Here is a 21010-nt window from a genome sequence, read left to right as displayed (position 1 = left end):
AGAAAACGAAACTATGAAAGTAACCGATCGCCAACCGAACTTAAAACAAACATCTTTTTCAAAAATACTACCGAATCTAACCAAAAGGGTTAGGTTTGGTTCAAAATCCCAGCCGCACTTTAAACTCATTAGGTTCTGTCTGGTAATACTTGGTTTGAATTCGTTTTTAAGTTTGGTTTTGTTCTCAGGTTTGAAGCGACTCGTCAGATAAGGATGATGGAGAAGGAAGCTAAAGAGAAGACGAAGCTGGAATGGCATTTACCGATTCTAGCCATGACCGCTGATGTGATCCACGCGACATACGAGGAGTGTCTGAAAAGTGGAATGGATGGTTATGTCTCTAAACCATTTGAAGAAGAGAATCTCTACAAGTCTGTTGCCAAATCATTCAAAGCTAACCCAATCTCAGATTCGTCATGTAGCCAAAGTTGAAGAAGAAAGAGTCATCGTGCTAGAAAAGAAACATGCAACTTGGTTGGTTCGTGTGTACATATAGGGTTCAGAGGTTTTGGGAGTTGGGTTTTGACCAGTAATGTTTGTGAAACGACGGTTTAGTGTTGATATTTAATCCTTACCAGAGTTCGATTTGTACCGAAACCTTTTGTTTTTTATTTATCTAAAGACATACTCCCTACGGATACGCAGTGCCATGAGAAGAGCTGTAGGGGCCTAAGACAAGTTTTAAAAATAAACTTATTTACAATCGTAATGAAAACAGTTTTTAAATGATATATTATTTTCACCAAATACACAAGTCTAATACTGTAAAAGAATAAATTTATAACGTAAATATGTTATATTATGTTATATAGAAAAAATACATGAATTCAGAAAGTGAGTTAATTAATTTTCGTAGAAATGTTTTTTTTTTAAAATAAATCTAAACCACTAGTCTAGAAATTATTTTAAATTTTGGAGCCTTAAAAACAGTCATATTGATCGAGGGTCTGAGGCGAGTGCCTTTTTCAATACACCGTAGGCACGCCTATGCGGATACGAATATAAGATGTTCTATATTTTTATCTTGTATACAAATGTATGATGTTTTGAAATATAATTAATACATTTATTTTTAAAATTTAAACATAAATTAAAAAGTAAAATTATGAGCGGTCAAAAAGTAACAATTAAAATAGTGTATTTATTGTTTCTTAATATGTGTATAAAACTTTAAACATCTTATATTTAAATCCAGAGTAAATAATAAATATCCATTCATTCGATGGTACAACAAACGTCTTTATACATTTACATTGCCCAAACTTTGAGGATGACAGAAAAAAACTCACGAACTTGTAATATAAGTTGGAACGTGTAAGTTAGGAATGTTCGATTCTTATGTTTGTTGTTCTGTACTTCTCATTCCATGCAGTTTCATGTAATATTTTAGAAGTTAGTTGTGTCCGGAGTATCTGATAACATGGGAGACTTAGACGTGGTGCTGCTCCCACCAACTCACACAGGCAAAAGATCATTGGTGGGGATCGGCATAATGTTGATAGAAACTCAGCCATTGAATGAACTTTGAAGAGAAGAGTCAATGAGTCATGTGATGTTGATGAAGCAGATATGAAGCTTGAGATCATTGGTGGTTACATGACAAGGATGATCGTGCAGTAAATTGATAGGACAGTGACTGTATAATTAGGGTCACCGGGAACTGCATAGATGATGATGCCCGGACGTTGATAGAACATTTGAACAGAGGTTAGTTGCAGGGGTTGCAAGATGGGAAGTGTTTGTAAACAAGTTGAAGAGGTTCTCAGCAAACATGGTAAAGCTGAGTTTTGGTTTAGGTGAAGAAAGTATATGCCCCGAGGCTCGAAAGAAAATTTGCTAGGACTCTTGTTTAGTGTCTTGTGATAGAGAAGATCGTTGTGCCGTGGAGAAATCTCACAGAAAGTTGATTAAAAACGGTAATTAGTACTGTGAATCAGTCTGTGTTCTAGTAGCTGTTAGAAACCTTGTATTGGCGACAGCAGTCATGAAGTCAACGAACGAAAGGATTCAAAGGAACAGCTATGTGTAAGATCCTCTAGACGTGAAGACTCAAGGTTATGGTTAATTATGATTGGTATCTCTCAGGTTATTTCTCATGTGACTTTGTCGTGTTCAGAATCAGTACTTTCAAGATAGTTCAAGAAGTTATGTTGTTGGCAAAAAGATGGAGAATTTAAGTTGGTTGAAGAAAACATTTGTTTGTATGTAGCTAATAACTGATCAGTTAGTCAAATCTATCTCATGAGATCGAGCTCTGTCTTGAGAAGTGCAAATTTCTTGAAGGGTCTTTTGGATTTTTTACGGGACTGTGGCATATCTATAAGATGAGTAATGGTTTGTGTTTGACGTAACACATGGTATTATTTCAAGAAGATAAATTCATCTTCAAATGCAGTAAATCAGAAGTTGATTGTGACTTATAGTGATGGAGTCTGAAACTGGTTTCTAAAGTAGCTGTCTTTGGAGCTTTGGTTTATTAACATGTGGAGTTATTGATGTTGAAGAATGTGATTGTGATTGCAAAAGACAAGGAAGTCATGTGTAGGTACGAGCCTCTGTCGGCTTCATGCATCGATACTACAATATGTGGCTTCTCCTCATTGTCTTTGCCTGCAATCTCATCTTAATAGATTTAGAACATCTACTAAGCACAATAAAACAACATTTAAGGAAAAAAAAAAAAAATATATATATATATATATCACTACTATATAAAAAGAACTAATTTAGAAGTTTCTAAAGCTGTCCACATAGGACAAAATATTCTCAACCAATTAAACCACCACGTTATCACGGTCATTTCTTAATAATCAAGCTATTAGGCCACGAAAGCATCTCAGCGCTTCCAGATATTCGGCCCAATCGTAATACTTCCATAGCCCTAATATCTACAGGGATGCCAAATCTGTTTGTCTATCCCACTCTTCTGGTTTAACACTCACAGAGAGCCATGTTATCAATTATTTACACTCTTCCGCTATATTTCTTGCCGATTGCAAAAATTAAAACCAGTCTGTTACAAAACTTTCTATCTTCCACATTCCACTTTTTTTGCTAGATATTGGACTGCTAGATATTGCTGCCCAATTAAAAGTGAGTATTGAGTAACAACATCATCTCCGGACTCCAAGCTCTCTTCGTCTTCTCCCCTTCTCAATATATAAATCGATGCCTTTCTTTTTTCTCACCAATGGGTTTGTACATTTGAGACGAGCCACAGTAGAGCTAATCGTACGGCGGCTAGAATCTGATTGAGGTTAAACGCTTTACTCACGGGATAGAGGTAATGACAGTGAGAATTTGATTTGTGGTTAAACGGACTCATTCTCTTTTTATATTTTTAAACTAAAAACACATAATCTGATTTGGTCGTTTCGCTTTCTTTTGCAGCCATTTGAGTTTGGGGAACGATGAACCATGAAGGTTTGTATCCTAGCTCCTTTATACATAACTTCATTTTCTAATCCTGGACACAGAGAGATTATGAAGAATTCAAGGTTAACCTCAATGCTTAGTTGCGACTGCACAGAAAGTGTCTGAAGAAGTCTTGACTAGGCACAAATGCACTCCCTGGCCTGGTAATAATATTTGTGATCATCTGTCCTGATCTAGGTGAGATTCTCAGAGGCGTTTAACTGTTTCATTTTTGTTATATGTGCTGAGTGTACACATTACTCCCAGAGTTATCTGTTTATTTTCATGTTTTCTCCTTTGAAACAATGGTGTTTGCGATGTATAAAACCACAAGCTGCCTAGGCTGGTTTGTCTTCCCATGAGAAGAGACCCAGAGTTGACCATCATAAAATGTTGGAGCCATGAATCTTTTAGTAAATGATTATGCCTAATCCTTGATTATATTATTTGAATTCTTTCCGCAAATCTCGGGGTTTCTATCTAATGCTCCTTATCTTATGAATGTAGATTGTGATCACTACATCAACAATAGCAAAGCTCTTAGAGAAGCAGAGGTAGATCCTCAGCCGAGAAAGAAGATTCGATGGGATCAGTATACACGACATATACATATATCCCAATGTTGTAGTCTTCGACCTAAGTATACGATAGTTCTGTCAACACCCTCCTTCTCTTGAGTCATAATCTTGGGCTTAAAATTAATTTTTCATCTTGATTGAGCTCCCGCTTTGGCACTGCTTTATGTTGCTACCTTTAGCTTCATTGAATGCAAAAAGAACAGCTACTGAATAGATTTTTAAATGAGGTACATATATATAATCACTGAAAATATTTTTTTTAGCGCCCACTTTGACCTACAAAAGAATTACAATTTAAAGCACTTGAAAGTTGAGTCAACCGATTCAAAACAAGACTTTGATGATTTTGTTATCCCCCACGACAAAGAGACACTTCTTACCGTAAGAAATGCACCATATATTATCTCTAGGGTCTCATCTACTTATGATTTGCATCTTCGTTTTCTCCACAAATAAAGTTTTCCGAGGAGCTGAGTTGAGGAATTCCCATAAGTTATATGGTCAGTGAACAAATAGTAACTGTGGGAGCCAGCTTTTCTGGGATCCTTGACACAGAATACGTAGAGAATCCAAGTAGAATAATGGTTTGTCTCCGGGCAATAATATGTGTCGGGATTACAGTACACTGTGAGTTTTGTGTATTTGACAAAAAGTAATTACAGTGTATTTGTGTATATGCATGTGTCAGACACAAGTTCGTGATTGATTTAGTTGCTGACATGTGAGCAACCTTTTTATGATTGTTTCGTCTTTCTCAACAGATAAATGAACTTATATTATGCCAAGCAATCTAACAAATAAGTTAACTCATTAATTTTTAGATAAGTATTCAAAGTTGTATAAGCCGCATGCAATTTTTCGTGTTTTGTTTATTAAGCTAGATGAGCTTTCAACCTAAAACCAATTGGTAATAAGAGAAGTGATCTATCTATCTTATATATTACTAATGATCTCTTCCAATACCCGATGTGGGACTTATGTCCCTAATACGCCATCTCGAGATGATGGCTCTTTGAACGTCAATCTCGGAATGTTTGGGCAAGGATCGATGGGTCGACTTTGGGCTTGATCGATAATGGATCGGGTTGGATTGTTTGGATCGGGCTCTGATACCATATTAAGCTAGATGAACTTCCAACCTAAAACTAATTGGTAATAAGAGGAGTGACTCATCTATATTATACTCCCTCTGTTTTTTATTGTAAGTAGTTTAAGTAAAATTTGTTTGTTTCAAAATATAAGTAGTTTTCATAATTTTAAGTAACTTTTATTTTATTGGATATTGTGTGACCAATCAAATAATATATACTTATTAATGATTGGTTTAGACTACTGATGTTAGGAGTTTTCAAGGCTCCTAAGACAAATGTTGTAGTATAGTGATTGTCGAACCAGTTCTGAGGGATATCAAAGCACTGAGAATGCAAGTACTCACTTAATCTAAGTGCAACCAATGATTTAGATGGGTTTTAAGCTATGACTAAAACTAGAAAGCAATAACAGAATGATACTTTCTTGACTAAGAAAAAAGAGAACTCATGGGCATAGGGATTAGACCTTGGGTGATCAAGTATCGAACTAAGGATGGCAAATGATCAATCAAACTATCAACCTTAAGCCTAGACACAATTCTAAGCAAGCTCTATGTCTAGATGAATACTCATTTGCTAACATATCTCAAACATCAAATGTCTTTGGTTGAATAATATGAAGGCAATCATTACTAACAAGTCTATTAGCTATCTTAGCATCTTTAACAACAAATGTCTTTGGCAAAGTATACTAAAAGCCTAGGAGAGTTGTCTCAGGCATTTCATCAAACACCTTTCGGGTGGGAAATGCCTATTGATCAACTTTTGAGTGGCCAACTCAGAAGATGCATTAAGAATACTCTACTAGCAAGGAACAAGAATGATCTACACTAAAACATCCTAGAACTAACCTAATCACCATTAATCTCCCTAACCCATGAATTCAAAAGGTGATTACTCACTAATCTCCATGATTCCTCTTAAACCCATATTGGATTTCAGATTAATCATTCAGAGAAAATACAGATAATAGAATAGAAATCAACAGTAGAACATGTGATCAATAAATCAAAGAGATCCCCTTTTTCAAGGTTTTTGGTGGTTTTCTTCAGAACAAAGATAGATCTGCCTCCTGGTGGCTTACAGAGTATTAAAACATAGGTTTAGAAAATAAAAACGTGCATCATCAAATGACCAAAAGGCCCTTGAGAAATCATAAGTTCGAGCAGAAATAAGACGCGGAGCGACCTCCGCTCGTCGCTCCGAGTAGTCGCTCCACACTTCGGGAGCGACCTCGCTGTGTCGCTGCGAGAGGTCGCTCCGGACTCGTTCTCGCGTTCCCGAGTGATGAAAATGCGAGCGACCTCCGCTCGTCGCTCCGAGTAGTCGCTCCATGCTTCGGGAGCGACCTCGCTGTGTCGCTGCGAGAGGTCGCTCTGGCTCCATTGTGTTGTCGTCATGCGATAGAAATGCGAGCGACCTCGGGGTGTCACTCTGGCCAAGTCGCTCTGGGCTTCGGGAGCGACCTGGAGTGGTCGCTCTGATAGGTCGCTCCGGGTCAGTTTTCGGCTTCCACCGGGATGAAATGGCGAGCGACTTCTCCGCATCGCTCTGGTAAGGTCGCTCTGAAAAGGCAGGTCAGAGCGACTTGCTGGTGTCGCTCCGGGAAGTCGCTCCCAACGCTCTGCTCGTCCAATGATCATCTTTACACCTCTTTCGAGCTCCAAACACACCCAAATGTCTCCGAGAACTCCATGTGGTACTCCAATACCTGATAAAGACTTATGTATGCAAAATGCAACCTAAACATGGCTAAATCCTAGTCTATATGATCAAAATGCACATGGATGAATGGATAAGATAATGGAAATATACAAGATATCAACTCCCCCAAACTTGTTCTTTTACTTGTCCACAAGTGAACTTTCTAGAACTCATAGGGAGAGAGGTTTGAAGGTGGGAGCTCATAGCCAAAAGAAACACAACTAGTACTCGATTCAACATCTAATCCAGCACGAGCACACTCTCTTATTACACTCTAGCTTCTCTAGGTCTATCTGAACTCTTTTCATCCCTACACTCATCATCATGCATCCACACATTCAAATCAACCAACTCTCACATTCATTAAGCACAAAACATCAGGTGAATTCTTGCAAATGGTAAGTTGGTCCAAGTCATTTGGTTGGGTGAGGGAAGACTTTTATTCAAGTGATTCAAGAGGTTCGAAACATAAAATCTTTAAGGTGGTTTACTCTCGAAACAAGTAGCCTTGACATTGCACATAATATATCTAAGAAAGGGATCAACTCATGCATACAATGCTCAATCTCCATTGTTCTACCCTTTTCCCAAACATACAATTACACAATCATTCTCAAATGCCAAACCCAACTCACATCTCTCACCAAAAGATCCTAAGAACATTAACTCCTTCTCTTTGAAATCTACAAGGGATTTTTCACAACCTCAAAACATTACTTAGCTCCTAACAACTTTGCTAGCCCCTTTTTCTTTCTTTTTCGTTTCTTTTCATATTTTATTTCTCTTTTTTTTTTTTTTTTTTTTTTTTTTTAGATGGGGGCCAAGACTTTTCATAACTTGAGCTAGAGGTTTTTCTACTTATCCCAATAAGACAATTCACTTAAACACAAAGAGTCATTTCTTTTCCTTTTTCATTGCTCCCAAATCATAATCACAACTCTCACCTCCCACCTATAGCTAGACAATAGAGTGCCCAATCTAGCAAGAATGAAGATCAAGCATTGTCGTTCCCGATACTCTCAACATTATGCACATGTAAGACTTTCCGAAGAAGGCCTCACTCATCAAACAATGAAAGCTTAAAAGGAGGGAAAGGTTTTGGGAGTGGTCTACCACTAGAGTTTGTCAGAATAAGATTGGCATAAAGGATGTGACAACTCAGGTGTGTATAGCCATGACTCAGTACACAAGGGACCATGAGCAAGAAGCATTAAGTTCGTTTAGTTCAAATAAGGTTGTAGTTGGCTTCAAAGACTGAGTTTCAGCAATCAACAAGTTTCAGGAAGAGTCTTCAAGGCTCGAAGCATACAAGTGTTTTTGAGAGGTGCATAAGCTATTCAGGTGCAAAGTAATGTTCTTTACAAGGCATTTCAAATCATTGCTCCCAATGCAAGTAAATGCAACCTATATGCTCTAGACTCTCCTAGAAATGCCAATGATGCAAACTTAATGAATTTTTTTTATGCAAATATATATGTATAATGCAATGCATGAGACTCAAAATCATCAAAGCAAACGTGATCAAATACTTGGTACCTCCCCCAAACTTAAATGACACAGTCTCTGTGTTGTCAAGGAGAGAGAGATACCCAAAAAGAGAAAACTAATATGCAAAAAACGAAATGGTATATACAAGGGAAAGTAGTGGGTTACCTTCTATGGAGAATGAGTAGAGGGAGATGCTCCCTCCTCGTCGTCCTCAGGTGGTAACTCTTCAAGGTGCTCATCAGCAAGAGTGCCCATCTCTTCAATGTAGAAGGCTTGCCCGAACACAGTTGGTTTCTTCATTTTCTCCTTGATGTCAAAGTGGAGAACATGCCCTTTACCCAAATGGAGATCAATCGTGCCCGCTTTCACCTTAACAATTGCTCCTGCTGTAGCTAAGAATGGCCTTCCAAGAATCAATGGGTCTTGAGCCTCCTCACCCATCTCAAGCACCACAAAATCTGTAGGTATCTCATATTTTCCAATCTTCACAGGTAGGTCCTCTAAGATGCCCACAGGGTACTTCACTGAACGATCAGCTAACACCAGAGAGAGTTTACACTTCTTGTACTGAGTGAATCCAAGCTTCTTTGCAACAGACAAAGGCATCACGCTGACACTAGCTCCCAAATCGCAGAGACATTTCTCAAATACCATAGGTCCAAGAGCACAAGGTAGTGTGAAGCATCCTGGATCCTCTAACTTCTCTGGAACATCAAGCCTTTGGATGATGGAACTGCACTCATGGGTAAGAATCATCATGCTTTCCATTTCCTTCTTCTTTGCAGCTACAACATCTTTCAGGAACTTGTTGTATTGAGGAATCAACATGAAAGCATCGATGATGGGCATTGCAACCTGAGCTTCACTCATTTGCTTGTCAAACAAAGCCTTGTACTTCTCTAGCAGCTGCCTCTTGAATCTACCAGGGAATGGTAGTTTGGGTTCATAGGGAGGAGGAACAAAAGAGTTCTCACTTGCTGGAGCAAGAACTTCACCATCTTTCACTGTTTTCTTCGCTTCCCCAACCTTTCCTTTACCCTTGGCTTCCACAATCTTCTCCAAGATTTCATCATTGATTTTCTCATCAACAATCACCACTTCATCATCTAAGTTGATGGCCACCTCTTCACCTAGTTTCTCAGCATCACTGGTGAGGGTTGTAGGAGGTAACTGCTTACCACTCCTAAGGGTGATAGCTTTGGCCTCCTTGGGGTTTTGGTCAGATTTTCCAGGTAGAGATCCTTGCTGGCGAGTCTGGTGAGTGTTCATGGAAGCAAACTGATTCTCTAAATTCTTGACTGTAGAAGCAAGATGTGAGAACTTGTTGTTGAGCTCATTGTAGCTTCCATCAATCTTGGAATGAAGGTTTTTCAACTCATATCCAACATGCTTCTCACTTCTAGTCTGAGACTCCAAGATTTGTTTCAGCAGGGTGTCAGTGCTGCTCTCTTGAGGAGCAGAGGAACCAGATGAGGGGTTTTGATGAGGTTGATAGCTGCCTTGCTGGTTGTTTCGAGGCGGATAACCACTCTGTTGGTTGTTGGGGTAGGATTTCTGTTGGTAGTTGTTGTACTGAAAGTTGGGCTCTTTTTTGTACCAGCTACCATTGTTGTTGATGAAACACAGGTCTTCCTGACCTTCCAAGCCCTCAACCTCATGGACAACAGGTGGTGTATCTTGGCTTGGGTTACCAACAAAGTGCAGCTGCTCTTGTGTGGCTTTATCAGCAAGGAGGATGTCTATCTTATCCTGTAGAGCTTTCAACTCCTTCCTCGTCTGCTTATCATCTGTTCGACTGCTTCTGTCGTGGTCTCCACTGTAGACTGCATCACTCTTTACCATGTTGTCAACCAGCTCCTCTGCATCTTCCTCAGTTCTCCCCAAGAAGAACCCATTGCTAGCTGTATCCAGTCTGGCCCTGTACTTAGGAAGAGCACCACGGTAGAATGTGCTCAGCAAGCTCTCCTTAGAGAAACCATGGTGTGGGCATTGAGCTTGGTAGCCCTTGAATCTCTCCCAGGCTTCACTGAATCCTTCCAAGTTCTTCTGTTGGAAACTGGAGATCTCATTTCTCAGCTTAGCAGTTCTTGAGGATGAGAAGAATTTCTCCAAGAATGCTCTCTTGCACTCATCCCAAGTGGTGATAGAGTGGCTGGGTAGAGACTTCTCCCACTGACGTGCCTTATCCCCCAAAGAGAAAGGGAATAGCTTGAGCTTTAAGGCATCTTCGGACACACCATTGGTTTTTGACAACCCACAGTAGCTGTCGAACCTATCCAAGTGATCAAATGGGTCCTCTAGAGCCAAGCCATGATACTTGTTGTTCTCGATCACGTTGAGGAGTCCTGACTTGACCTCAAAGTTGTTGGCTGCCACAGCTGGTGCTCGGATTCCGAATCTGTGACCATGTATGTTGGGGCGGTCGTAAGTGCCAATGGGTCGAGCTGCCCGCGGTTGGTGTTCTGCCCCTTGCGGTGGATCTGCCATATCAATATCCAAGTGGGCCTGGTGTTCTTCTTCTCTTCTAGCTCTAGCACACTCCCTCTCAAAAGCTCTGATGTCTGCTACTATTGGAACTAGGTTTGATGGACCCCTGCTCCTCAAGTTCATACACCTGAAAGTGAAAGGTAGGTGAAGAAGAAGAATCAGTAACAAAACAAAATTAAAATGACTTAGTCTCAAGCAAGTGACTAAATCTCAATGTTTAAATCTACTCAGAATTTGGCAACGGCGCCAATTTGATGTTAGGAGTTTTCAAGGCTCCTAAGACAAATGTTGTAGTATAGTGATTGTCGAACCAGTTCTGAGGGATATCAAAGCACTGAGAATGCAAGTACTCACTTAATCTAAGTGCAACCAATGATTTAGATGGGTTTTAAGCTATGACTAAAACTAGAAAGCAATAACAGAATGATACTTTCTTGACTAAGGGAAAAGAGAACTCATGGGCATAGGGATTAGACCTTGGGTGATCAAGTATCGAACTAAGGATGGCAAATGATCAATCAAACTATCAACCTTAAGCCTAGACACAATTCTAAGCAAGCTCTATGTCTAGATGAATGCTCATTTGCTAACATATCTCAAACATCAAATGTCTTTGGTTGAATAATATGAAAGCAATCATTACTAACAAGTCTATTAGCTATCTTAGCATCTTTAACAACAAATGTCTTTGGCAAAGTATACTAAAAGCCTAGGAGAGTTGTCTCAGGCATTTCATCAAACACCTTTCGGGTGGGAAATGCCTATTGATCAACTTTTGAGTGGCCAACTCAGAAGATGCATTAAGAATACTCTACTAGCAAGGAACAAGAATGATCTACACTAAAACATCCTAGAACTAACCTAATCACCCTTAATCTCCCTAACCCATGAATTCAAAAGGTGATTACTCACTAATCTCCATGATTCCTCTTAAACCCATATTGGATTTCAGATTAATCATTCAGAGAAAATACAGATAATAGAATAGAAATCAACAGTAGAACATGTGATCAATGAATCAAAGAGATCCCCTTTTTCAAGGTTTTTGGTGGTTTTCTTCAGAACAAAGATAGATCTGCCTCCTGGTGGCTTACAGAGTATTAAAACATAGGTTTAGAAAATAAAAACGTGCATCATCAAATGACCAAAAGGCCCTTGAGAAATCATAAGTTCGAGCAGAAATAAGACGCGGAGCGACCTCCGCTCGTCGCTCCTAGTAGTCGCTCCACACTTCGGGAGCGACCTCGCTGTGTCGCTGCGAGAGGTCGCTCCGGACTCGTTCTCGCGTTCCCGAGTGATGAAAATGCGAGCGACCTCCGCTCGTCGCTCCGAGTAGTCGCTCCATGCTTCGGGAGCGACCTCGCTGTGTCGCTGCGAGAGGTCGCTCTGGCTCCATTGTGTTGTCGTCATGCGATAGAAATGCGAGCGACCTCGGGGTGTCACTCTGGCCAAGTCGCTCTGGGCTTCGGGAGCGACCTGGAGTGGTCGCTCTGATAGGTCGCTCCGGGTCAGTTTTCGGCTTCCACCGGGATGAAATGGCGAGCGACTTCTCCGCATCGCTCTGGTAAGGTCGCTCTGAAAAGGCAGGTCAGAGCGACTTGCTGGTGTCGCTCCTGGAAGTCGCTCCCAACGCTCTGCTCGTCCAATGATCATCTTTACACCTCTTTCGAGCTCCAAACACACCCAAATGTCTCCGAGAACTCCATGTGGTACTCCAATACCTGATAAAGACTTATGTATGCAAAATGCAACCTAAACATGGCTAAATCCTAGTCTATATGATCAAAATGCACATGGATGAATGGATAAGATAATGGAAATATACAAGATATCAACTACACCTAATTTATATATCAAATGCTATTTTTGGAAAAATTAATAACTTTCTTAATAATCATACATTCACCTAAAACTACCTACATAAAAAAATAGAGGGAGTATATTACTAATGATCTCTTTCGATACCCGATGTGGGAGTTATGTCCCTAATATTGTTGATATATACTATCTCTCTGTATTTTAAAATGATGCTTTAAGTTTTTCACAAATGAAATGTTAAAATTATTGTTATTGGGATTAATGTTATTTAGATTAATTTAATCTTTTATATTTTACATTTTAATTACAATATTTATTTGTCACTAATGATGCTCGCCGTTAATGATCTTTGAGTTTTTTCTTGATGCTTTAAGTTTCAACTTTAAAAAATGTTATATAAACAATTAGTAATATTGTAAATATAGTGGAAAATTTTCTAAATTAATAAATTTGAAGCATCTAATCCGCGCGTAGCGCGGAAAAAGAATCTAGTATATATAAAAGAAAACAACATTTCTAAACTTCAGTGCGTCTATAAAGATTATTCTAAACAAACAAACAAAAAACAATCGTTATTTACATCAGATGACAAATAATTTATACTAGGATAAGATCTGCGCCTTGTGCAAGGTGAATTTATATAAAAATTATTTAACAAATATCGTACGGAAAAATAAAAATTTATAATCTTGATCGAATTAATATTTTTGGCCATTCAACAATTTTTTAAAGACTTTTTTGTTAATTACATAATTTGTTTATTAATGAGCTGATCCAATTTTTTAAAATATTTCAAGTAAAAAAATCACTTATCGCATAAGAACCTAACGTTTAGGCTGAAGAATCTCATGTCTACTATTTGGTTACAATGAAACTATGTCAGCTCAGTTTTATATCATGATTTAACAATTTAAAAGTTAATTATGGTTATGAGAAGTTTACGTTCACGTGCCAGTCTTTTGTATCTTCAATATATTTCTCATTTTTGTGTTATTTTGGTTATTGCTCGATATAAATATTGATTTTTGAGTTTATTCTCATTTCGTTATTTTGTTTTGGCCTGAGATTTAGAAAATGTTTAAGATTTAAAATTATTAAAGAGATAGATACTTAGGTTAAGATCCACGCTTTGTACAGAATAGATATTTTATATTTATTACTTATTTTATGTTTTTCAGCATATTATTAAATAATAAAATAATAATTATATATTAAATAACTAAGAAATTAGTTACTATTATATAATAAATTGGCGTGCGCATATAAATCAAACGATCGCTCTTGTTTATTCGCAATCATTTTAGGGTAAATAAATCAAAACAATCAATCTTATCTATTGTATATAATATATAATTAAATTTAAATGATATTAACATAAATATATAGTATACTTTTAATATGGATATTTATTAAAAGAAGTTTGTACTCATATGATTTTATGATTATCTGCATATTTGTATAACAAAATTTTACACCAACGATTTTTTATAATATGGAATGTTTAGTGGTTTCAATAATTTATAATCATTTAAAAAAACAATGAAGATTTCAAAACTAAAATATTAACTTTTCAATATATGTTCAACGGAGATATCAAAATATAAGTATGTATTTTCATATGATGTATAGTTTAATTTAAACGATATGAAATATATATATATATTAACATAATCACCTATTAAAATAAAATTATTTAGTCATGATTTTATAAACATTGTATCTTATTATAGAAAAAAATTTAAACCTTGATCACAAAAGTTTATGTGAGACTTTTAACAGTTTTAATAATTTATACTTGTTTTGAAAAATTCAAAATACAACATATACAAAAAAATCTAAATTTTTATTATATGATTAATGTAATTGTGTAATTTATTTTAATAATAAATAATTAAACAACAAATGATAGAAAGTATACAGATTGTTATTATTCAAAATCATTAATTGAAATATATATTTTAATTACATTAGGTAATTCTGTAAGTTTTTAAGGAAATAATATATATTAATTTTAATTGATAAATGAATGATCCATAATGGTTATACTATATAATATAACATTTCCTAGCAATTTAATTTTGAACTAACAAAATTTTCAATTGATTCTCAAGCCGCCATATAAGCAAAATTAGTATTTTAATTACGTGATAATTCAGCAGAGTACTTTTTTAATTAGTACAAACTACATGTTACTCCCTCTGTTCCCGAAAGAAAGATTTTCTAGAGTATTCACGCATATTAAAGAAACAATTAATTTTTTACAATTAAATTTATTATTTATTTTACTATACATTTTCTAATAAATATCAACCAATAGTATTCAACCAATTCAAATATTTTCAATTAATGTTTCTTAAAAGTATACAACTTTTCAACATTAACTGCTAAAAGTACCTTAAAATTTTAGAAATCTATCATTTTGGAACAAAAAATAAATCTAGAAAATTCTACTTTCAAGAACAGAGAGAGTATAATTTTTTAAATATTTCTCAATTAACATAGAGGGATTATTCATTGAAATGGTTAATGATACAAAGACCTCTTTCTCATCTGCAATGTCTCTATTCGGTGTCATTTTTCAGTCCGCCTCTGAAGCTACCGGTAAGTTTTCTTTGGCGTTTGCTCCTGTGCTTCCTTGTGGCGTCGTAGCTTTGTCATCGCTGCGACAGTCTGGCGATATGAAGCTAGCTGCGTTCTGGTTCTCGGAAACGGCAAGCAGTGAGTTGGTGGCTTGGGTAGTCTCCGGCTTCCTGTCCCTTCTTCGATGACTCTGCTTGTTGGTTGCATCACATCCCAGTTCTGATGTCTCGCTCCCTACATCAGTAGTGTTGCTTTCTAGTAGCTTTTCAGGTCTAAAGGAGCCTATTGGTATTGGGCGCTGCTGCTATCTTGGATCCGTTTTTTTGTGAATGAGCCTCTTATTAGTTTGATGGAGTGGACCTTCTTGAATCTCCGTGGTGCGGGGCAGCGGTTTAGGAGGGTAGCACCTTCTCGGGTTAGAGCTTTGGACATAAAAATGGATCTTTTGGGGAAGGTGGTAACCCCGATGGTGCGGTCTGTTTCAACTTCCACGGTTTCGATCCGACAGGTGAAAGAAAGTAGTGTCTGATGATGGTTGAATCTGTGTGTCGGCGCCTCTTTTGAAAAGGATATGAATATACAGTGTTCGGCTTGGCCTTGGCTAAGTCGGTGTCGTTGGCTGCGTTTTTCAGGTGATGACGAGCGACCATTATGGTCCTTCGAGCCGGAATTCTTTCTCTTCCGCTGTTTATTTCATTTACTTTCCCATGTACTTAGCGATAAGCCCAATCTATTTTCAACGTTCACTGTTTCTTCATCAACTAAACGGAGGTCTTGTTCTGATACGCCCTCCGGGATTAGTTTCATTATTAATATATATAAAAAAAAAATAGGTGTTACTTCAGGTGCGTCACGTAAACGTTGCAGACTAGTTGTTCTCACGTAGTCTTGCCATTTTTAGACATCAATAAAGGTATTCGATCTACCATTTCGTGAAATAAATTATTTACGGTTGGTGCGTATAATACGGTGGTGTTAAATGTTCAACTACTTTTTTTTTTGTCAATACCTTCGACTAATTATCTACTATTTACAGTAATATTTTTTTTTACAGTAATATATGTGAGTTCTATATATAAACTTTTATAATTGTACTATATTTTTCATAAATTATAAGTAGGTTTCAATTATTTCAATACCGTACGTATTTTTGTATCAGCGAATACAATACAACAGACATTCAATGCAATGAGAATATAATAGTTTAGATTACCGTGAAAGTGGTCAGTATTCTGACTATTCAGTAATAAATTCGCCAAACGAACATATAAAAGTTAAACGGCGTCAAACCAACAAAAAAGAATTAAAAAGTAAACGGCGTAAGATAACGACCGTTTATACAATCCGCGAATGTCATGATAATGTGTGGCTAATATCCTCCGGATTTCACGGCGTTTGTCTTTACAGTTTCTTTTTGTCAGGACCAATCGCATTTGTCTTGTTGTCCAATAATTAGTGGGAAGATAAGACCATTCAAATGACTCGTTAAATATTTAATCCTCAGATATTTTCTTAATTAATTCGTTCAAAGATTAAAAAAACAGTAATACCACGATGACTCGTGACTCGTGGATAAAGAAATTAATCTATATATAAATAAACGATGTATACTAAACTGTCTTTAGCACGTTACGATGGTTTTCTCCGCTGATTTGACCGTAATTAATATAGTTTATACCACCGCCACCGTAAATGCCTTTTCAATAGTAGTCTACAGATACATTTCACGCATTGTGGAGTTTGTCGCACGAAAGCTAAAAGAAGGAAATAATATTCTTTTATATAAGCAAATGGAAATAATGTGAAGAAAAATCCAAGATCTATAGAAAATATTCAAATTATGTAAGACAATCAATATTATCAGTGGTAACGAATAAAGCCGAAAAATCAATCATAGAGATACAGGCAAGAGAATAATAAATCAAAGACCATATCATTTTTCTCATCTTGATCAGTAGATTTTTTGTTCCCTTCTTAGCATTAAATTGGTCAGAGAGTTACCAATTCATTTAATTAGTCAATCGTATCGATCTTCTTAATTAAAATATGATCCTCTAGGTTACAAAAGAAACATTTCAAACTGTAGAGTAGTAATTTGGTTCTTAGATCATATAAACATAGACTCATATGTTTGACTAGCCGAATTTATACTGTTTTTACCACTTAATTACGCCGCGTGACAGCTGTATTCATAACATTTCACCACTTAAATAGGCAAAAATAAACAACGATTGTTATTAATATACACTCTCTCTCTGTTCCACACACAACACTCTCTCTCTCTCTCTCGTAGTCCCCAGGAACAAAACTTTAATAATTCATTATTTTTATTTGCTGGTTCATCGATTTTTCTCCAGAAGAATAATTTGGAAAAAAGGCAATGCTTTTATGATCATCTATCTCGCTACTTTATCTCTCCTCTATCTCCGCCGATTCCATCTCTCAATTTGTCTCTCTCTCTCTCTCCCCTTTTCTTCTTCTTCAATGACACCGTAAAACCCTAGAAGATAACAACAGTACACTCCACAAGCTCAAAAAAATGACCAGATCTCATCTCTTCCTCTGTCTCCTCCTCCTCTCCTTCCTCAATTTCGCCGCTCCTCAAGACGACGCGACGATCATGCAATCCCTCAAATCGAGCCTGAATCTCACATCGGACGTGGACTGGTCGAACCCCAACCCTTGCGAATGGGACACCGTCCAATGCGACGGGAGCAGCCGCGTCACTCGGATCCAGCTCAAGCAGAAAGGCGTCCGCGGCACTCTCCCTCCGGATCTCCAGAAACTCTCCGAGCTCGTCGTCGTCGAGTTCTTCTCCAACAAAATCTCCGGCCCGATCCCCGATCTCTCCGGGCTCACTCATCTACAGACTCTCAACCTCCACGACAACCTCTTCGATTCGACTCCTAAGAATCTCTTCTCCGGGATGAACTCCTTGCAAGAGGTGTATTTAGACAACAACCCTTTCCCTTCTTGGGAGATTCCGGAGACCGTTAAGGAAGCGACCTCTCTCAAGAACCTTTCTTTAATTAACTGCAACGTCACGGGTTCGATTCCTGATTTCTTCGGTTCCGAGACTCTCCCGAGCCTCGCTTCTTTGAAGCTGTCTCGTAACAATCTACACGGAGGTTTGCCTTCGAGCTTGTCGGGTTCGTCGTTGCAGCAGCTCTACCTCAACGGACAGAAGCTCAACGGATCGATCTCGGTGCTGCAGAACATGACGTCTCTCGTCGAGGTTGATCTCCAAGGTAACGCCTTTTCAGGTCCAATCCCTGATCTCTCTGGTTTGCAGTCTCTGAGGCTCTTCAATGTAAGAGAGAATCAGCTCACCGGCGTTGTCCCACCGTCGTTTACTGGTCTCAAGTCTCTTACTGTTGTGAATTTGACTAATAATTTATTTCAAGGACCCACTCCGTTATTCCAGAAGTCTGTTAGTGTTGATGCGGTAGCGAAAACGAATAGCTTCTGTCTGGATACCGCTGGTGCTCCGTGTGATCCTCGTGTTGAGACCTTGCTGTCTATAGCTGAGTCGTTTGGTTATCCGGTGAAGCTGGCTATGAGTTGGAAAGGGAATGATCCGTGTGGTAGCTGGCTTGGGATTACTTGTTCGGGGAGTAATGTTACTGTGGTTAATCTAGGGAGGCAGGAGCTTACCGGTTCGATATCTCCGAGTTTTGCTAAGCTTGATTCGTTGGAAACTATCAATCTTTCTAATAATAAACTTAGTGGGAGTATTCCGGAGGAGCTTACCACTTTGCCTAAGCTTAGGACGCTTGATGTGTCTAACAATGACTTCTACGGTGGTGTCCCCAAGTTCAGGGAAAGTGTGAATGTGTTGACTACTGGTAACCTTAACATCGATAAGGATGGACCTGTCTCACCGAGTGGTGGAACTCCTGGAACTTCAGGGGGTAGTAAAGGGTCTGGTGGAGGAAGTGACAGTGGCGGTGGAAACGAAAGTTCTAAGAAGTCAAGCAGTGTCAAGATCATTGTTCCTGTGGTTGGTGGTGTTGTTGGTGCATTGTGTCTTGTAGGGCTCGGTGTTTGTCTCTACGCCAAGAAGAGAAGGAGACCCGCTAAAGTTCAGAGTCCAAACACCAAAATGGTGATTCATCCGCATCACTCTGGTGATAGCGATGCAATTAAACTCACTGTTGCAGCTTCTAGTCTCAACAACGGGGGAGGAGGAGGAACAGAGAGCTCGTACAGTCACAGCGGAAGCGCCAACAGTGACATTCACGTAGTGGAGTCTGGTAACTTGGTTATATCCATTCAGGTTTTGAGGAGTGTGACGAACAACTTCAGCGAAGAGAATATCCTCGGGAGAGGCGGTTTCGGTGTAGTTTACAAAGGTGAACTCCACGATGGAACGAAAATAGCTGTCAAGAGGATGGAGTCTTCTGTTGTGAGTGACAAGGGACTCGCTGAGTTCAAATCAGAGATAACTGTGTTGACTAAAATGCGTCACCGTCATCTCGTTGCGCTTCTCGGTTACTGCCTTGATGGTAACGAGAGGCTTCTTGTCTATGAGTATATGCCGCAGGGAACATTGAGTCAGCATTTATTCCACTGGAAAGAAGAAGAGAGGAAACCTCTTGATTGGACTAGAAGGTTGGCTATTGCATTGGATGTAGCTAGGGGTGTTGAGTATCTACACACGCTTGCTCATCAGAGTTTCATCCATAGGGATCTTAAGCCATCAAACATCCTTCTTGGTGATGACATGAGAGCTAAAGTCTCTGACTTTGGGTTAGTCCGTTTAGCCCCTGAAGGCAAATACTCCATCGAGACTCGTGTCGCTGGGACCTTCGGTTACCTTGCTCCAGAATATGCAGGTTTGAATTTGTTCCCTACCTAACTGTTAATGTCTCATGTTTCATGCTTTGATCGTTTTTGTGGTATTGATTATGGCAGTGACTGGAAGAGTGACGACCAAAGTAGACATCTTCAGCCTTGGGGTTATACTTATGGAGCTGATCACTGGACGTAAAGCTCTTGATGAGACGCAACCTGAGGACAGCGTCCATCTAGTCACATGGTTCCGTCGTGTAGCAGCAAGCAAAGAGAAAGACGAAAACGCCTTCAAAAACGCTATAGACCCAAACATCAAGCTCGACGAGGACACCTTATCCAGCGTTGAAAAAGTTTGGGAGCTTGCTGGTCATTGCTGTGCACGTGAGCCTTACCAAAGACCTGACATGTCTCACATCGTTAACGTTCTTTCTTCGCTCACAGTCCAATGGAAGCCCACTGAGGTTGATCCTGATGACCTATACGGTATAGACTACGATCTTCCGCTTCCGCAGGCGGTTAAGAAGTGGCAAGCTTCTGAGGGGCTTAGCCAGACGGGAGATGACTCTGGATCTTCGTCCTCGGTTTATGGAAGTAAAGACAATACACAGACAAGTATCCCGACACGCCCGTCTGGATTTGCTGACTCGTTCACTTCTGTGGATGGACGTTGAAGAAAATAAAAGACTGCGTTTCTCAGTTTCGTTAAAACGTTTTTAGTAGTATAGTAGTAGTAGATGGAGAAGCATTGTGTGAAAATTCTCTTTTCTTGTTCTTTGTTTTTGTCTGAAGCACTTTACTTATGACATCTATTTTCATGAAAACTTTTGGTTTAAGTGTTTATGCAAACAGAAAATATCCATACCATACATCTTGCATGTTATCAAACATTGTATTTGTGAATTAGTTACATTGTTTAAGATGAAATCAACCAGATGAATATAAGTACCAATTCTCATCGTGGAATAAAGGTCCGAGAAGAGTCCGACAGTGCTATAGACACGTCTTTTCTGGTTCAGTCAAAGAATGTTAAGTTGTAGATTTATTGCTTGGCTTACT

The 21010-nt window shown here is 38.5% G+C and overlaps 1 protein-coding gene and 1 non-coding gene across 2 annotated transcripts; both read left to right on the top strand.

Annotated features, from left to right (window-relative positions):
* Positions 1–10247: 10247 nt before the first annotated feature.
* On the top strand, positions 10248–10354 carry LOC125590804. The gene has a single exon (XR_007326806.1). It is a non-coding gene; the product is annotated as a small nucleolar RNA R71 (small nucleolar RNA).
* Positions 10355–17401: 7047 nt separating this feature from the next.
* Positions 17402–20787, top strand: LOC106409615 (receptor-like kinase TMK3). Its single transcript, XM_013850215.3, has 2 exons — positions 17402–19995; positions 20075–20787. The coding sequence occupies exons 1-2, from the start codon at positions 17700–17702 to the stop codon at positions 20623–20625; spliced, it is 2847 nt and encodes a 948-aa protein (XP_013705669.2). The 5' UTR covers positions 17402–17699; the 3' UTR covers positions 20626–20787.
* Positions 20788–21010: the final 223 nt, after the last annotated feature.

Source organism: Brassica napus, chromosome C7, assembly GCF_020379485.1.
Source record: "Brassica napus cultivar Da-Ae chromosome C7, Da-Ae, whole genome shotgun sequence".
Taxonomy (NCBI): domain Eukaryota; kingdom Viridiplantae; phylum Streptophyta; class Magnoliopsida; order Brassicales; family Brassicaceae; genus Brassica; species Brassica napus.
This window is presented reverse-complemented; position numbering and strand designations above follow the sequence as displayed.

Bases quoted from the DNA above. Each gene is read 5' to 3' on its own strand.
- LOC106409615 (XM_013850215.3), top strand. From the start codon at position 17,700: ATGACCAGATCTCATCTCTTCCTCTGTCTCCTCCTCCTCTCCTTCCTC. The intron at 19,996-20,074 runs GTTTGAATTTGT...TGATTATGGCAG, and splicing joins CCTTGCTCCAGAATATGCAG to TGACTGGAAGAGTGACGACC.